Source organism: Bombina bombina, chromosome 4, assembly GCF_027579735.1.
Source record: "Bombina bombina isolate aBomBom1 chromosome 4, aBomBom1.pri, whole genome shotgun sequence".
Classification (NCBI taxonomy): domain Eukaryota; kingdom Metazoa; phylum Chordata; class Amphibia; order Anura; family Bombinatoridae; genus Bombina; species Bombina bombina.
The window spans coordinates 941,959,114-941,974,334 of record NC_069502.1 but is presented as its reverse complement, the minus strand read 5'-3'; the positions used below and the strand labels follow the sequence as shown (position 1 = coordinate 941,974,334).

At 35.9% G+C, this 15,221-nt stretch overlaps 1 protein-coding gene across 1 annotated transcript in view; it reads right to left on the bottom strand.

Annotated features, from left to right (window-relative positions):
- Window positions 1-15,221, bottom strand: part of ACTN2 (actinin alpha 2) — a 147,068-nt gene that overhangs the window by 48,295 nt on the left and 83,552 nt on the right. Inside the window, exons 12-17 of the mRNA XM_053711936.1 lie at window positions 14,960-15,110; window positions 11,963-12,071; window positions 8,416-8,556; window positions 7,192-7,374; window positions 6,532-6,666; window positions 308-487 (exon numbers count right to left, since the gene is read on the bottom strand). Of these exons, the coding sequence (XP_053567911.1) occupies window positions 308-487; window positions 6,532-6,666; window positions 7,192-7,374; window positions 8,416-8,556; window positions 11,963-12,071; window positions 14,960-15,110 (899 nt within the window). The remainder of the gene's footprint in view (window positions 1-307; window positions 488-6,531; window positions 6,667-7,191; window positions 7,375-8,415; window positions 8,557-11,962; window positions 12,072-14,959; window positions 15,111-15,221) is intronic.

Below are 15,221 nucleotides of genomic sequence, written 5' to 3'. Positions count from 1 at the left end.
CCTATATATCTCTTTAAATTCCCTAAAAAAAATTCTAGAATAGATGAAGTGAATCTTTATATGTGGCTATTTATTTTGTATTCACGTCAGTGATCAATAAACTCTTTATGTATCTCAACAATATTAATTAAAAAGAAAGCTCAGTTTTACTTTTACAGTTCTGTGTTCTTAAAGCATGTAACAGTATCCTTACTTCAGTTAAGCTAGTTAGCCACTAAAGAGGGCTGCAATTCGCTGCTACTCAGCATGCTGTAATGAGCTCTGGCACCTTAAGGGTTAAGGGATACATTAACTGGATTGGTTGTACCTCCATGGAATAGTTGGTGTGCTTGTTATCAAAGATGAGTGATTCTTGAATCATCTGGTGATCGCCCTCCAGCTTGTCTATGTTGTGCTTGTAGTTCACAATATTGTGCTCTTGCTGCTTTAGATTGTTCATCTGATCTTCCAGTGTTCCTGAAAGGTCAATAGAGCAGCGGCCAATCTCCTGCAAAACACACAAATTGCTAAGCCAATAGTAGGTTTGATTTTTGTGCAGAATATTAGAGCATCTTAGTGCCATAAAATAACGAGTGGTCCAGAAATGCAGTAGTAATAAAGCAGAGTATTCCTCTTTTTGTTTATTCATATAATGCTAAATAAAAAATATATGGCCTTAATCCAATGAATGAAATTCCCAGAGCGAAAACATTTTATAGTATCTTACGTGTTTTGGGGCTGTTATTTTTTTAGCTATTCCAATCCATTAGAAGAGATGCTGCTTGAATTAATTTTTTTTTATCGCTCATGACCACTAACTATGCTCAATGTAAAAAAATAGTGCTGTTGGGTTAGTGCTGGTATTAAAAGTTAAAAGTAAAAAGTTAGCGGGAGAGCAAAAGATTCAGGTGCACTAACTTCAGGACTTTAGATATCATGACCACGCTAACTTCCTCTCCCTATAGATTTCTATGGGGCACACAAAATGAAAGCCTTTTCTTTTCATTGCCCGCTACTGCGCTACATCAATTGCGCTAAAGTTGAAGCTGCATTAGGAATACTTTAAATTCCTATGTTCTTTTTATTTTTAAATATATATTTATATATATATCTATATATATATGTTTTTGTAATATCTTTATCTATATAAATATATACAGATATTGTATATAGAGACTATTATTGTATATATATATATATATATATATATATATATATATATATATATATATATATATATAGAAAGATAGAAAAAAATGTATTTTTATTTTTAAATATAAGTGAAGAACATAGGAATGTGAAGTATTTCTATTAAAAAACATTAAAACATTAAATTGTTTAAAAATGTAATTGCATATTTCAAGGTATTTGGGATGGGCTCAAAAGGTGTGTGTGTGTATATACAGGTGAAATTCGAAAAATTAGAATATCGTGCAAAAGTTAATTTATTTCACTAATGCAACCTAAAAGGTAAAACTAATATATGAGATAGACTCATTACATGCAAAGCAAGATAGTTCAAGCCGTGATTTGTCATAATTGTGATGATTGTGGCTTACAGCTCATGAAAACCCCAAATCCACAATCTCAGAAAATTAGAATATTGTGAAAAGGTGCAATATTCTAGGCTCAAAGTGTCCCACTCTAATCAGCTAATTAAGCCATAACACCTGCAAAGGGTTCCTGAGCCTTTAAATGGTCTCTCAGTCTGGTTCAGTAGGAATCACAATCATGGGAAAGACTGCTGACCTGACAGTTGTGCAGATAACCATCATTGACACCCTCCATAAGGAGGGAAAACATCAAAAGGTAATTGCAAAAGAAGTTGGATGTTCCCAAAGTACTGTATCAAAGCACATTAATAGAAAGTTATGTGGAAGGGAAAAGTGTGGAAGAAAATGGTGCACAAGCAGCAGGGATGACCGCAGCTTGGAGAGTATTGTCAGGAAAAGGCCATTCAAAAGTGTTGGGGACTTTCACAAGGAGTGGACTGAGGCCGGAGTCAGTGCATCAAGAGCCACCACACACAGACGGATCCTGGACATGGGCTTCAAATGTCGTATTCCTCTTGTCAAGCCACTCCTCAACAACAAACAACGTCAGAAGCGTCTTACCTGGGCTAAAGAAAAACAGACCTGGTCTGTTGCTCAGTGGTCAAAAGTTCTCTTTTCTGATGAGAGCAAATTTTGCATCTCATTTGGAAACCAAGGACCCAGAGTATGGAGGAAGAATGGAGAGGCACACACTGCAAGATGCTTGAAGTCCAGTGTGAAGTTTCCACAGTCTGTGTTGATTTGGGAAGTCATGTCATCTGCTGGTGTTGGTCCACTGTGCTTCATTAAGTCCAGGGTCAACGCAGCCGTCTACCAGGAGATTTTGGAGCACTTCATGCTTCCTTCCACAGACGAGCTCTATGGGGATGCTGACTTCATTTTCCAGCAGGACTTGGCACCTGCCCACACTGCCAAAAGCATCAAAACCTGGTTCAATGACCGTGGGATTACTGTGCTCGATTGGCCAGCAAACTCGCCTGACCTAAACCCCATAGAGAATCTATGGGGCATTGCCAAGAGAAAGATGAGAGACATGAGACCGAACAATGCAGAAGAGCTGAAGGCCGCTATTGAAGCATCCTGGTCTTCCATAACACCTCAGCAGTGCCACAGGCTGATAGCTTCCATGCCACACCGCATTGAGGCAGTAATTGCTGCAAAAGGGGCCCAAACCAAGTAATGAGTACATACAGTATGCATGCTTATACTTTCAGAGGCCTGATATTGTTCTATGTACAATCCTTGTTTTATTGATTGCATGTAACATTCTAATTTTCTGAGATTGTGGATTTGGGGTTTTCATGTAAGCCATAATCATCACAATTCTGACAAATCACGGCTTGAACTATCTTGCTTTGCATGTAATGAGTCTATCTTATATATTAGTTACACCTTTTAGGTTGCATTAGTGAAATAAATTAACTTTTGCACGATATCCTAATTTTTTGAGTTTCACCTGTATATATATATATATATATATATATATATATATATATATATATATATATATATATATATATGTATTCTATTATTCTAATATGTTTTAGAAGTGTTTTGTGAAAAACTAAATTTATGCTTACCTGATAAATTTATTTATTTCTTGACACGATAAGTCCACGGATCATTTAATTACTATTGGGAATATCACTCCTGCCCAGCAGGAGGCGGCAAAGAGCACCACAGCAAAGCTGTTAAATATCACCTCCCTTTTATCCAACCCCCAGTCATTCGACCAAAGTAAAGGAGAGAAAGGAAGCAACAAGGCGCAGAGGTGCCTGAGGCTTATAACATAACAAAAAATATCCTGTCATCAAAAACAGGGCGGGCAGTGGACTCATCGTTTCAAGAAATAAATAAATTTATCAAGTAAGCATAAATTTCGTTTTCTTTCTAATGACACAATGAGTCTACGGATCATCTAATTACTATTGGGAATCAATGCCCAAGCTAGAGGACACAGATGATAAGGGAGGGACAAGACAGGGAACCTAAACAGAAGGCACCACTGCTTGAAAAACCTTTCTCCCAAAGGAAGCCTCAGCCGAGGCAAAAGTATCAAACTTATAGAATTTTGAAAAAATATGTAGAGAGGACCAAGTTGCAGCCTTGCAAATCTGTTTTACAGAAGCTTCATTTTTGAATGCCCAGGAAGAGGAAACAGCCCTTGTAGAATGAGCCGTAACCTTCTCAGGAGGCTGCTATCCAGCAGTCTCATAGGCGAAGCGAATTATACTCTTCAGCCACAAAGAAAGAGAAGTAGCCGTAGCTTTCTGCCCCTTACGTTTCCCAGAGAAAACTACAAATAGAGCAGAATGTGACGAATCACGCCTTCTCAGCGTCACAATAGAGGGGTGTGGGCATGAAGGGGTTAATGGCACACAGCTCTGGTTCCCTTATCCTTGCAACTCTGCAAAAGGACCTTTAAGAGAGAACCACATTAACCAAATCTGACCCACACTGCTCTAATAATTTCCCTGCTGCCACCACCAAAACTTTTAAATTAAAGGGGAGTTCTGGGGAACCCCTAAAAACTCACACTATTTATTACTTAGGTAACGTGCCTTTAACCTTGTCTCAACAGGAGTGTGATTTCAGATATCAGAGTCCAAAGACAGAATTAGATTTTCTATGTGTTTAATAACAAAAATATCAACACAGGTTACACAGTGCAAAATTACACAGATATTCAAAACAAACATACAAATGCAAAGTTACAGTTCTTTAAAAACAAAATTGGACCTGAAAATAAGTACACAATACCTTACTTATTATCAAATTCCTTTAGGTATGTGGAGAGCTGCCATCTGATGTTAGTCCCTTGGTCCCAAGGCAGTTCTGCCTAAAAAGTCTGTCTCTTGCATACTTGAATCTGATTCTCTTTGTCTTGTCAAAGACAACGCCCGGGTTATAATTTACAACGGGTCTGGCCAATAAAAACAAGTCTTAGCCCCACTATCAGTCTCCAAGGGGAGGAGCGTTATGCATTCCTTTACACACATCACTAGGCTAAGGAGGGGGGAAGGGGCTCAGCCCACAGCTTCTCTGAATACAAATTCCACACACACAGAACAGCAGTTCACTTCCAGGCTGAGACAATACCACCTCTGCTGAGCAGCCAATCCAGGCATCAACTACTCCACATGATTGTATCATGACACAGAAGACTGACGAAAATCCTTAGTCGCCTGTAAATTGAATTTTAGAGCACGAACCACATCTAGGTTGTGCAGAAGACGTTCCTTATGAGAAGAAGGATTAGGACATAAAGAAGGAACAACAATCTCCTGATTAATGTTCCGATCTGAAACTACTTTAGGAAGAAAACCCAATTTAGTACGTAAAACAACCTTATCCGAGTGAAAGATAAGATAGGGAGACTCATGCTGTAAAGCCGAGAGTTCAGAGACTCTACGAGCAGAAGAAATAGCAACAAGAAACAAAACCTTCCAAGATAACAACTTAATATCTAAGGAATGCATAGGTTCAAAAGGAGCCTACTTAAAAACTTTAAGAACAAGATTAAGACTCCAGGGAAGAGTAACAGGTTTGAACACAGGCCTGATTCTGACCAAGGCCTGACAGAACGATTGAACATCTGGTACCTCTGCCAGACGTTTATGTAACACAATAGATAAGGCAGAAATTTGACCTTTCAAGGAGCTGAAAGACCACGCTTAGATAAAATTAAGCATTCAATCTCCAAGCAGTCAGCTTCAGAGAAACTAAATTTGGATGAATGAAGAGCACTTGAAGTAGAAAGTCCTTTCTTAGAGGAAGTTTCCAAGGAGGGAGAGATAACATCTCCACTAGGTCTGCATACCAAATCCTGCGATGCCACGCCGGGGCAATGAGAATCACCGACGCCCTCTCTTGCTTGATCCGAGCAATGACCCGAGGAAGGAGAGCGAACGGAGGAAATAGGTATGCAAGATTGAAATTCCAAGGAACTGCCAGAGCATCTATCAGAACCGCCTGAGGGTGAGGGTCCCTGGACCTCGACCCTTACCTCGGGAGTTTGGTATTCTGACGAGATGCCATGAGATCTAGATCCGGCTGTCCCCATTTGAGAATCAAGTTGGAAAATACTTCCGGATGCAATTCCCATTCCCCGGGTGAAAGGTCTGTCTGCTCAGAAAATCCGTTTCCCAATTGTCCACTCCTGGAATGTGGATCGCAGATAGACAACAGTTGAGGTTCTCTGCCCACTGTTTATGTGTGTGACTGTGTGTGTATTTATGCATGTATGTGTGTGTGTGTGTATGTTTGTGGAACCAGCAGATTGCAGACCTTGTTACTACCGCATTGGGGAGTAAACAGTGTCACTATACAGTACCACCATATACATCACAGACTACTGTGGTCACTATATAAAGTACTGGGGTGGGTAGGGTCAGGCCAGCCATTACAGATTACAGACTGTGTCACTAACTCACTATATACAGTATTGGTGGGTTAAACAGTGTCACTATATACAGTAATAGGGGGTCAGACATCTCACAGACTGTGGGCACAGGGTACCCCTTTTGCAGACATGTAATCTGATTCACATTTTTTTTTCTGTGTTAAATGTTAAAAAAAAAAATGTATCAAATTCACATTTGGGGGGGGGGGGCCTTCCTAGATTCTTGCACCTGGGCCCTGTGGTTTCTAGTTACGCCTCTGCACGCCACTATATCCATTGTGCAAAAGGAATCGGATTGATCCATATGAAAGCTGAATGGATGGACACAGCTTCCAGAGAGTCTGACAAGGGAGTCAAAGTTATCGAATTAGATGAAAATAATCTGAAAAAATCTGCGGGAAAGGTTATTATTTTTTTTCTTTTACGAATTGGAATTCTCTCAATGTATATTATTGGTGAATTTAATGTAAATTGGAGTCACTGGTAAACCCCATAATAACACTCTAGTGAATGGTTTCCTAATGACCCCAGATGTTTTTTTATGTATTTTATTCAAAAATATAATTACCCTATAATTAAAATGAGAATAATCATTACCTCCATCTTATTTTGGATCCATGGACCTATAACATTTGCCTGAGCCGCAAACTGACGACGCAAGCGTTCATTCCCCTGTTGGCGAGTCAATTCTTCCTGCAGCGACTGATCTCTCAGTGGTACAAGTCTTTTTACCTGTTAAAGAACATTTCTTTTAATACATGTAGGTTATTATCCTATATTATTTGTATTCACGGGAAATATTGCAATTTTAAATGTTATTTACTGAAGTTAGATTTAATAAATGACTTTCAACCAAAAGTAAAAACAAAAAGGTTTAATACAGGCACCAGGTTTAACCCTTTGAGTGCTAAGCACTTTCCCACCTGGGTGCTAAGATTTTTTAAGGTTTTTTAATTTTTTGGAAAAAAAATGTTTTAACTTTTTTTTTTTTCTTCAGACCCCCAAGACTTACACTGTTGGAAAGGTTAGACGATTACCTTTCAAACAGTGGGTCTTTGGGGTCTGTAGCTGCTTAGATGCCTGAGATACAGGCTTCTAAGCAGCATGCCCCCCTGCTCCTATACTTAACATTGTTAAGTAATAGTATAAATAAAGTTGCGCGGTGGGAAAGTGCTAGTGGCGGCTCTGAGCCGTCGTTAGCACTCAAGGGTTAAAAAAAAACAACCAAAAAAACCTCTATTCCTGAGCTATATGTACCTTTTCCCATTTGGTACGGATTTCTTCAAGCAAAGTATTACTGTATGGATTGACTGAGGATATTCTGATATTATAGCTCTGAATTACTTTTTCCACCTCATTTTGGATACCCAGGATTGCCTGTCGTTCACTATCGGCTTCTGGCATTGTGGCTTTAAATTGCTCATGGGAAGTAATTAGTTTCTGAAATACATAAAAAAAAAAGGAATTTTCAGTTAGTTACAAAAATTCATTTAAACAGCTTTAAATATGCATGAAACTCAAATTTCTTTCTTGATTCAGATAGAGAAAGCAATTTAAAAAAAGTTTTAAATTTACTTTAATTATCAAATTTACGTACTGTAGGTAGGCAGCGTGCATGTGTCTGGAAACCTATTGCTTTATGAAAGAATGATTTTTGGACACTAGATGGCAGCAGTGTTTTCACACAAAAAATCACTGATGTAAAGAGCTAAATATGACGAATAAAAACGTAATATACTTCATTATTTATTATTTCTATTTTTTTCTCAATTCTATTTTGAATTTATAATTATTGCCAAGCCCTCCATAGTAATATTTAGAATATAGCTATCACAGAGGGCTACCCTGGTGCCATTGCTATGCACGCACATGGTACCCCGAGCATGCCCTGTTTCTAACTGCTGCCATAGATTGCTTCAGGAAAGTGCATGCTCCTGAGCTTACCTACCTGCTCTTCAACTAAGAAAAGAACAAAAGTAATTTGAGAATAGAAGCAAATTGCAAACTTTTGTTTTTAAATTGCACACTCTTATCTAACTCACAAAGGAATAATTGGATTACATTTTCCTTGGCATGGCAGGAAATAATGCTGCCATCTAGTGCGCTTGCAAATGCATAACATTCTTGTAAAAAATGGATACCACAACTGAGCTTACATCCCTGTTTTTTAACAAGAGATACCAAGAGAAGTTACAATTATTTATAATAGAAGTAAATTAGAAAGTAATATAAAACTGTGTGCTCTATGTGAATCATGAAAGAAAGAAATTGGGTTTCACGTCCCTTTAAACTAAACCCTTTTTCATGCAACAAATAAAAGTGTAAATACTAATAACAACAAATAAAAAACATTTTTAAAGTCCTCCTTTTCAAATCTTTTTAAATGCAAATATGCGTTGCTGTGATAAAACAGTGTCATTATTTTACAGTGATAAATATGACTTCATCTCTTTGCTACATTTTCCACCAAACATACTGCACCTGAATTTCTTCCACGCTGTGAACAATAAACATGTCCTGTAAATCCTCCATGGCCCCTTCCATCCAGATCTTAAAAGGTGTCACTCTCTTTGCATACTCTAGATGAAGATGGTCAACCGTCTCTAATAGTTTCTCTGTGCGCTGTGTAAGTGGAAATTAAAGTGTGATGTTATTTGTCGTTATTCTTAAAGGGGCACTGAACCCAAATTTTTTCTTTTGTGATTCAGATAGAGCATGCAATTTTAAGCAACTTTCTAATTTATTCCTATTATCAATTTCTCTTCGTTCTCTTGCTATCTTTATTTGAAAAAGAAGGCATCTAAACTTTTTTTGGTTCAAAACTCTGGACAGCACTTTTTTATTGGTGGATCAATTTATCCACCAATCAGCAAGGACAACCCAGGTTGTTAACCAAAAATGGGCTGGCATCTAAACTTACATTCTTGCACTTCAAATAAAGATACCAAGAGAATGAAGAAAATTTGATAATAGGAGTAAATTAGAAAGTTGCTTAAAATTTCATGCTCTATCTGAATCACAAAAGAAAAAAATTGGGTTCAGTGTCCCTTTAAGTGTCAGAGTAGATTTTTTTTATCTTTACTAGGTTTATGCTGATATATATTCATAGTTAAATTAAATAGTTTCTCATCATTGCTCTAGTCAGCATATCTTTTCTCTTTATTTTTTATTTAGGAAACATTTACAGTAGGATACCACTTTCTGAACTCCTTTAAAGGGACACTAACCCCATTTTTATTTTCTTTCATGATTCAGATAGAGCATGCAATTTTAAGCAACTTTATAATTTACTCCTATTATCAATTTTTCTTCGTTCTCTTGCTATCTTTATTTAAAAAGCAGGAATGTGATGCATAGGAGCTGGCCCATTTTTGGTTGAGAACCTGGGTTATGCTTGCTTATTGGTGGCTAAATGTCAGCCTCCAATAACCATGGTGCTGAACCTAAAATGGGCTGTCTGCTAAGATTTACATTCCTGCTTTTAAAATAAAGATAGCAAGAGAACAAAGAAAATTGATAATAGAAGTAAATTAGAAAGTTGGCTAAAACTGCATGCTCTATCCGAATTATGAAAGAAAAAAAATGTGGGTTTAGTGTCCCTTTAATGTACTTTTAAGACCCATATATTTGCTGGGCTTCAACTTTTAAATGCATAATTATACCATTGGGGTAGATTCCATAAAAATAGCCATACACTTTAAAGTATAGTTTTATATAAAAAAAAAAAAATTATGAGCAAACAGAATGGTGGTCAGATATCACATTTCCACATCAATTTATGTATTTAATTTTTTTTACCACATATACTCAATCATATTATTTTAATTGAGGTCTCTTTATAAAACATATTTAAAAATGAAATAGGATTAATTATAGACTGTAGTGTCTGTGGTTGTCCTATAATTGTGTTCATGTAATTTTCTTGATTCCCAGTACTATTTAATCAATTAAAAAAATAAAACACATAAGGTCACCATTCAATAACATATATAAGCTATTAAGCCATTTTTGAAAGATGCAGTGTCCTTTCTAAATACTAGACGTGCAATTCGGTTCGGTTCGATTCGGAAATTCTGCAAATTCTGCAAATTCGGAGATTCGGATGGAACCGAATTTCCGAATTAAAATACTGCCGAATTTACCGAATAAATCCGAATTAGTTCGGATTTATTCGGTAAATTCGGATGGACATGGATTACACTAGTATTGTACAGTATATTAGGTTATATCACTCTGCTATGGGTTACACCTAATATACAGTACATAATACTAGTCTAATACACAGCACACATACCGAAATTCCGAATTTCCGAACCGAATCGAACCGAATCCAGCCAAATTTTTTCCAATCTGAATGAATCCGAAACTAATTAATTCGAAGTTTTCCGAATTCAACTCGATCCGAAACGAAATTTGAAAACCTCAGAATCGATCCGAACCGAAACAAAATTTTCGATCATGCACATATCTACTAAATACATAAAAAAAGCAAAAAAACTTTATTTGTCATACTGTATAAAATAACAGTGACACTGGCTTTTTTTTTTTTTTAGTTTTTTTCTCAAGCCAGGATCCAAAATGCCATACTTATTTTTCACATATAGCACTAATAAAGTTATTTTATTTTTGTGATGTGCATTCGTGTTCTGAACAATAAAATAACAAGATATTTCTTATATTGAAACAAATACAGCATGTTTTATACTGTAGTTTGCAGTCCTTGTCTTAAATTTGTATAGCAAACTGGTTCCACTGCTGGACCTTAAATTCAGTTACATACACATGTGGATAGGTCAAAACTCCCAAATAGTGATCTATATTTCAATCCTGTGCAAAACCTTATATGATTTATCTATAAACATTCCTATAGTTGTTTTAAAGAATTAAAAACAACACTTTTGTTTAATTTTTCATTATTAGAGATTTACCAATAAAAATATCTTAAAGGTTACTTTCTGTAGGAAGTGATTCACAGAGACCAGTAAAGCCATGTGCTTTCAGATTTTCCAGTACAAGGGGCATTTTAGAGTTCTACCAAAGGGTCATGTGTAGGGTTGGATGAATGTTTTGCAACATTCGAAAAATGAAACTAATTTTAACGCATTCATACGTTCATTTCGAATTTTGAATGTTTACACGGCATTCTAACATTCATTTAATGTAATAGTATTTCTAATGTTTTCTTTAAATGTAATATTCTATTCAATTTATTCTAATAATTCGATTTGAATTATGCAATATTCTAATTTCGAAAAATTAGAATCTATATATTTGTAATGGTATTTCTAATGCTCTCTTTAAATATAATATTCAAATTATGCAATATTCAAGGTAGAAACATTTAAATTGATATATTTGTATCTATTATGTATCAATGTACTAAATTCCCTACCACATGAACTATTGAACTTCTAAATAGTATTTGTTAAATCGAATGTTACATTCTAAATTTCAAATATGGATATTTGATTTCATTATGAACATTTGAAAATGAAAGTAACATTCGATTACAGAATTTTAATGGATTTCATTCTTATCAACATTCGATTGTCCATAACGAATGTCTACAGGACTATCTGTTCTACCAAACAAATAACATTTTCAGCACATTCGCCCATCCCTAGTTTGTGTGTCTCTTTTGGAACAGTCCTGGGGTTTTAGTAAAAAAATTTGAAACTCTAGAAGATTTCCATGGTAGAATTTGTTTCAAAAGCATTGGATTTCAAAAGAGATTGTTTGTCCTGGGAGAACTGGTTAAACAGTAACGTAAACTGTTTTTCTGTTATGAATTGGCATCTACAAAAATATCACAAAGACTTAAATAGTGCATTTTGTGGGGGGAAAAGTATTGACAAGATTGGTCCAATGGGATAACATATACAAAATATTTAAACCAATGAGAAACTGTTCTATTTTGCACTCACGATAATAATATTAAACTTTAGTATAATCAATGCATGATCTTTACTAGTTGTTTTATTCCAATAATTTGGATTTTTTACTTTATTGTTTTAATTAAATAAAATACCTCAAGAACTTCTCTCCTTTTTTGGGTTAATGTTCCAAGTCGGTCCCACTGGTCACATATATTCTGACATCTCTCATTAATTCTGGCTGCATCATGGTAGTTCAGCTCACTAAGGGAATTAAAAATAATATTATGCTAATAAAGGAAATAACTACGGAGTCTTAAAATTGCGCACACACACCTTAAAAACTCTTGATATTCTTAGTTGAAAGCTAAACCTAGGAGGTTCATATGCTAATTTCTTAGACCTTGAAGACTGCCTCTAATCTGAATGCATTTTGACCACTTGAGGGCATTAGTTCATGTATTTCAAATAGATAACATTGAGCTCATGCCATGCACGTGAAGTTACCTAGGAGTGAGCACTGATTGACTAAAATGCAAGTCTGTCAAAAGAACTGAAATACAGAAGCTTAGATACAGGGTAATCACAGAAGTAAAATGTGTATTATTATAGGTGTGTTGGTTATGCAAAACTGGGGAATGGATAATAAAGGGATTATCTTAACAACAAAAATTCTTGTGTTGACTGTCCCTTTAAATTACATGAAGAAATACACAACAATTTCTATAATATTAAAAACGTTTTCTAGATGGTAACATACTCCATAATTAATCTGTGTCAAACTTATAATGTCAGCAATCATGCTGTCACTAATATTTTAACATTTCTACTTTCATTTTATAGTATAATGTATTAGATATAGAAATAATCAGTTTACATGGCCTCAGTAAATTGTGTTTACTCTTTTATGTTTTTTCATTTAAGAATAAATGGTTACGGAGCTGCGACTCCACACCTTGTATCGAGAACCTTCGGTTTTTGGAAAATAAAGCTGATTTAAAAAAAAAAAAAAAAAAGAATAAATGGTTACATATGCACACTTTTATAGCAATAAAAAAAATCTCTAGTGGAACTGAAAAATTCAGGGCTAGATTACGAGTGGAGCGCTATTTATCACTGCCGCTCGTGTGTCAACTCCGCTAGAGGTAAGCTTTTTGCGCTCGTCGGGTAGCAATCGTATTACAAGTTGAAAGTAAAACAATTTTGCTTGTGCACTAACCTGATAAACACAAAAAGCCGAACTTCTAATATCGCAACCGTGTTAACGTATTCCCCCATAGACTTCAATGGAGCATGAAAAGTGGAAAAAAACACCTAACACCCTACATATTTAGACATGTATATGTATGTATCTCTATGTTAAAGCCCTTTGCAGTACTTTTTTTTCTAACACAGAAGAATTAATATCTTTGAACCCTTATAAAAAAAAAATGTGCAATATTTTTTTTTTTTAAATCATTTTTATTAGATAGTGTTATTATGGATGTAACTGTACTTTTAAATGTATATTTGATGTGTTTTGTGACACTTTTTTGTTTCGCAAAACAGTTAACCAGAGCTTTGGGGTTGTGGTAATTATTCTAGCGTAAATCGCAATTGTGCTCACACGTTTGCATTTACTCTCAACTTGTAATACGAGCGTTCCTTCTGACGCATGCAAACAGCCCTCGATAAACCGATATCACTCGCGCATAACTGTTAGCACCACACTCGTCCTCAGTGCATAGAATTAAATCATTCTGAGCTAAAACAAACAAAAAAAAAAGGTTGTATTTGTATCTTTTTATTAGCACAAACTTCCTTAGTGGATTGAAAAATTAAATGACTAGTTTTAAACCACTGTCAACTCAGTCTGACTGTAAGGAATAATTCCTCGCTGGAAAGGGAAGCTTTATACTTAAAAAATTAAATCCTGGAGTCAATGCAAATCAGATAACTCTGCATTCACCATATAGTACTTTACATTTGCCTCTATTTTTGTATACATGTGTTTTTCTTTAGGGTAAAAGGTATTTTGCGGAATTAGACACCTAATTTCACCACCTTTTAGATTGAGAGTAAAAACAGCGACATTTGTAGGGGGGAAATGTTTACATAATACACCAGACCTGGAAGAAATTTCAGCTGCACCCCTGCTGAGCAAACTAGCAGAGGTGGGATATCTCTTTTTCTCTTTTAACAATAAGGAAAACAATACATTTTAAATTTCGTATTATAAATACAAATTTTACAGCTTTTTTCCCATGTGTAGTGTAGATTTGTTTGCTACTGTGCACTATAAATAGTTTTTTCTGCATAATTTCAATTCAAATTTTATTTTTTTTCCACGATATACAATTTCTTTGCAATTTTGAATATGATTAAACAATAAAAAATGTACTGTGTATATTTATTTCAATATTTAATTTATTCGTTTTATACAATTTTTTATTTACGTTTTTTGGGAGTCCTATTATAATGTATGCATCGCCTTCACATACTTAAAAGCAGTACTGGAGAGATTTCTTAGAAAATAGTACAGACCCAGAGAGCTTGGTTTGAATGGACTCATGGGCCTGTATTTAACAAGATCAGGTCCGCCAGACCTCGCTGAATACGGAGAGCAATACGCTCTCCATATTCAGCATTGCACCAGCAGCTCACAAGAGCTGCTGGTGCAACGCCGCCCCCTGCAGACTCGCGGCCAATGGGCCGCCAGCAGGGGGTTATCAATCAACCCGATCGTACTCGATCGGGTTGATTTCATGCGATGTCTGTCCGCCTGCTCAGAGCAGGCGGACAGGTTATGGAACAGCGGTCTTTATGACCGCTGCTTCATAACTGCTGTTTCTGGTGAGTCTGAAGACTCGCCAGAAACACGGGTCGTCAAGCTCCTTTCGGAGCTTAATAGATAGGACTCTCGGTATGACTGGTAGATTTGATGGTTTTATTAATTGTATATTACTTTAATAATTATTTGCTTGTACTAGAAGATTATGACAGAAGTCTAAATTTAGTCTGTAAAATAAACGGATTTTGAAAAGCCTAAGATAATATCCTTACAGAGCTATGCATGGAATTCTTTTACACGGTACCTATGACACTATCAATTTCCATGGAAGTCGTTTTATCTACTAAATGTCAGCAGCTGTGTGTCTGAGATTGGAACATACTTCAGCTCCTGGGCAATGGCTGCAATCTGCTCTACGCGATCTTGGTGGGCAGCCAACTCATTCTCAAAAGCTTCATGTTTCCTCATGAGAGCTCGCACTTCAATCAGAGACGAAGATTCATAGTCTTTTTGTGTCAGAAACTGCTCTTTACCTGCAGACAACACATCAAATAGGTTACATACACATATATGTTTATGATACTTGTTAAAGATTAAAGGGACATAAAACAAGTTGGGATAGAGGCAAATATAATAATATGTAC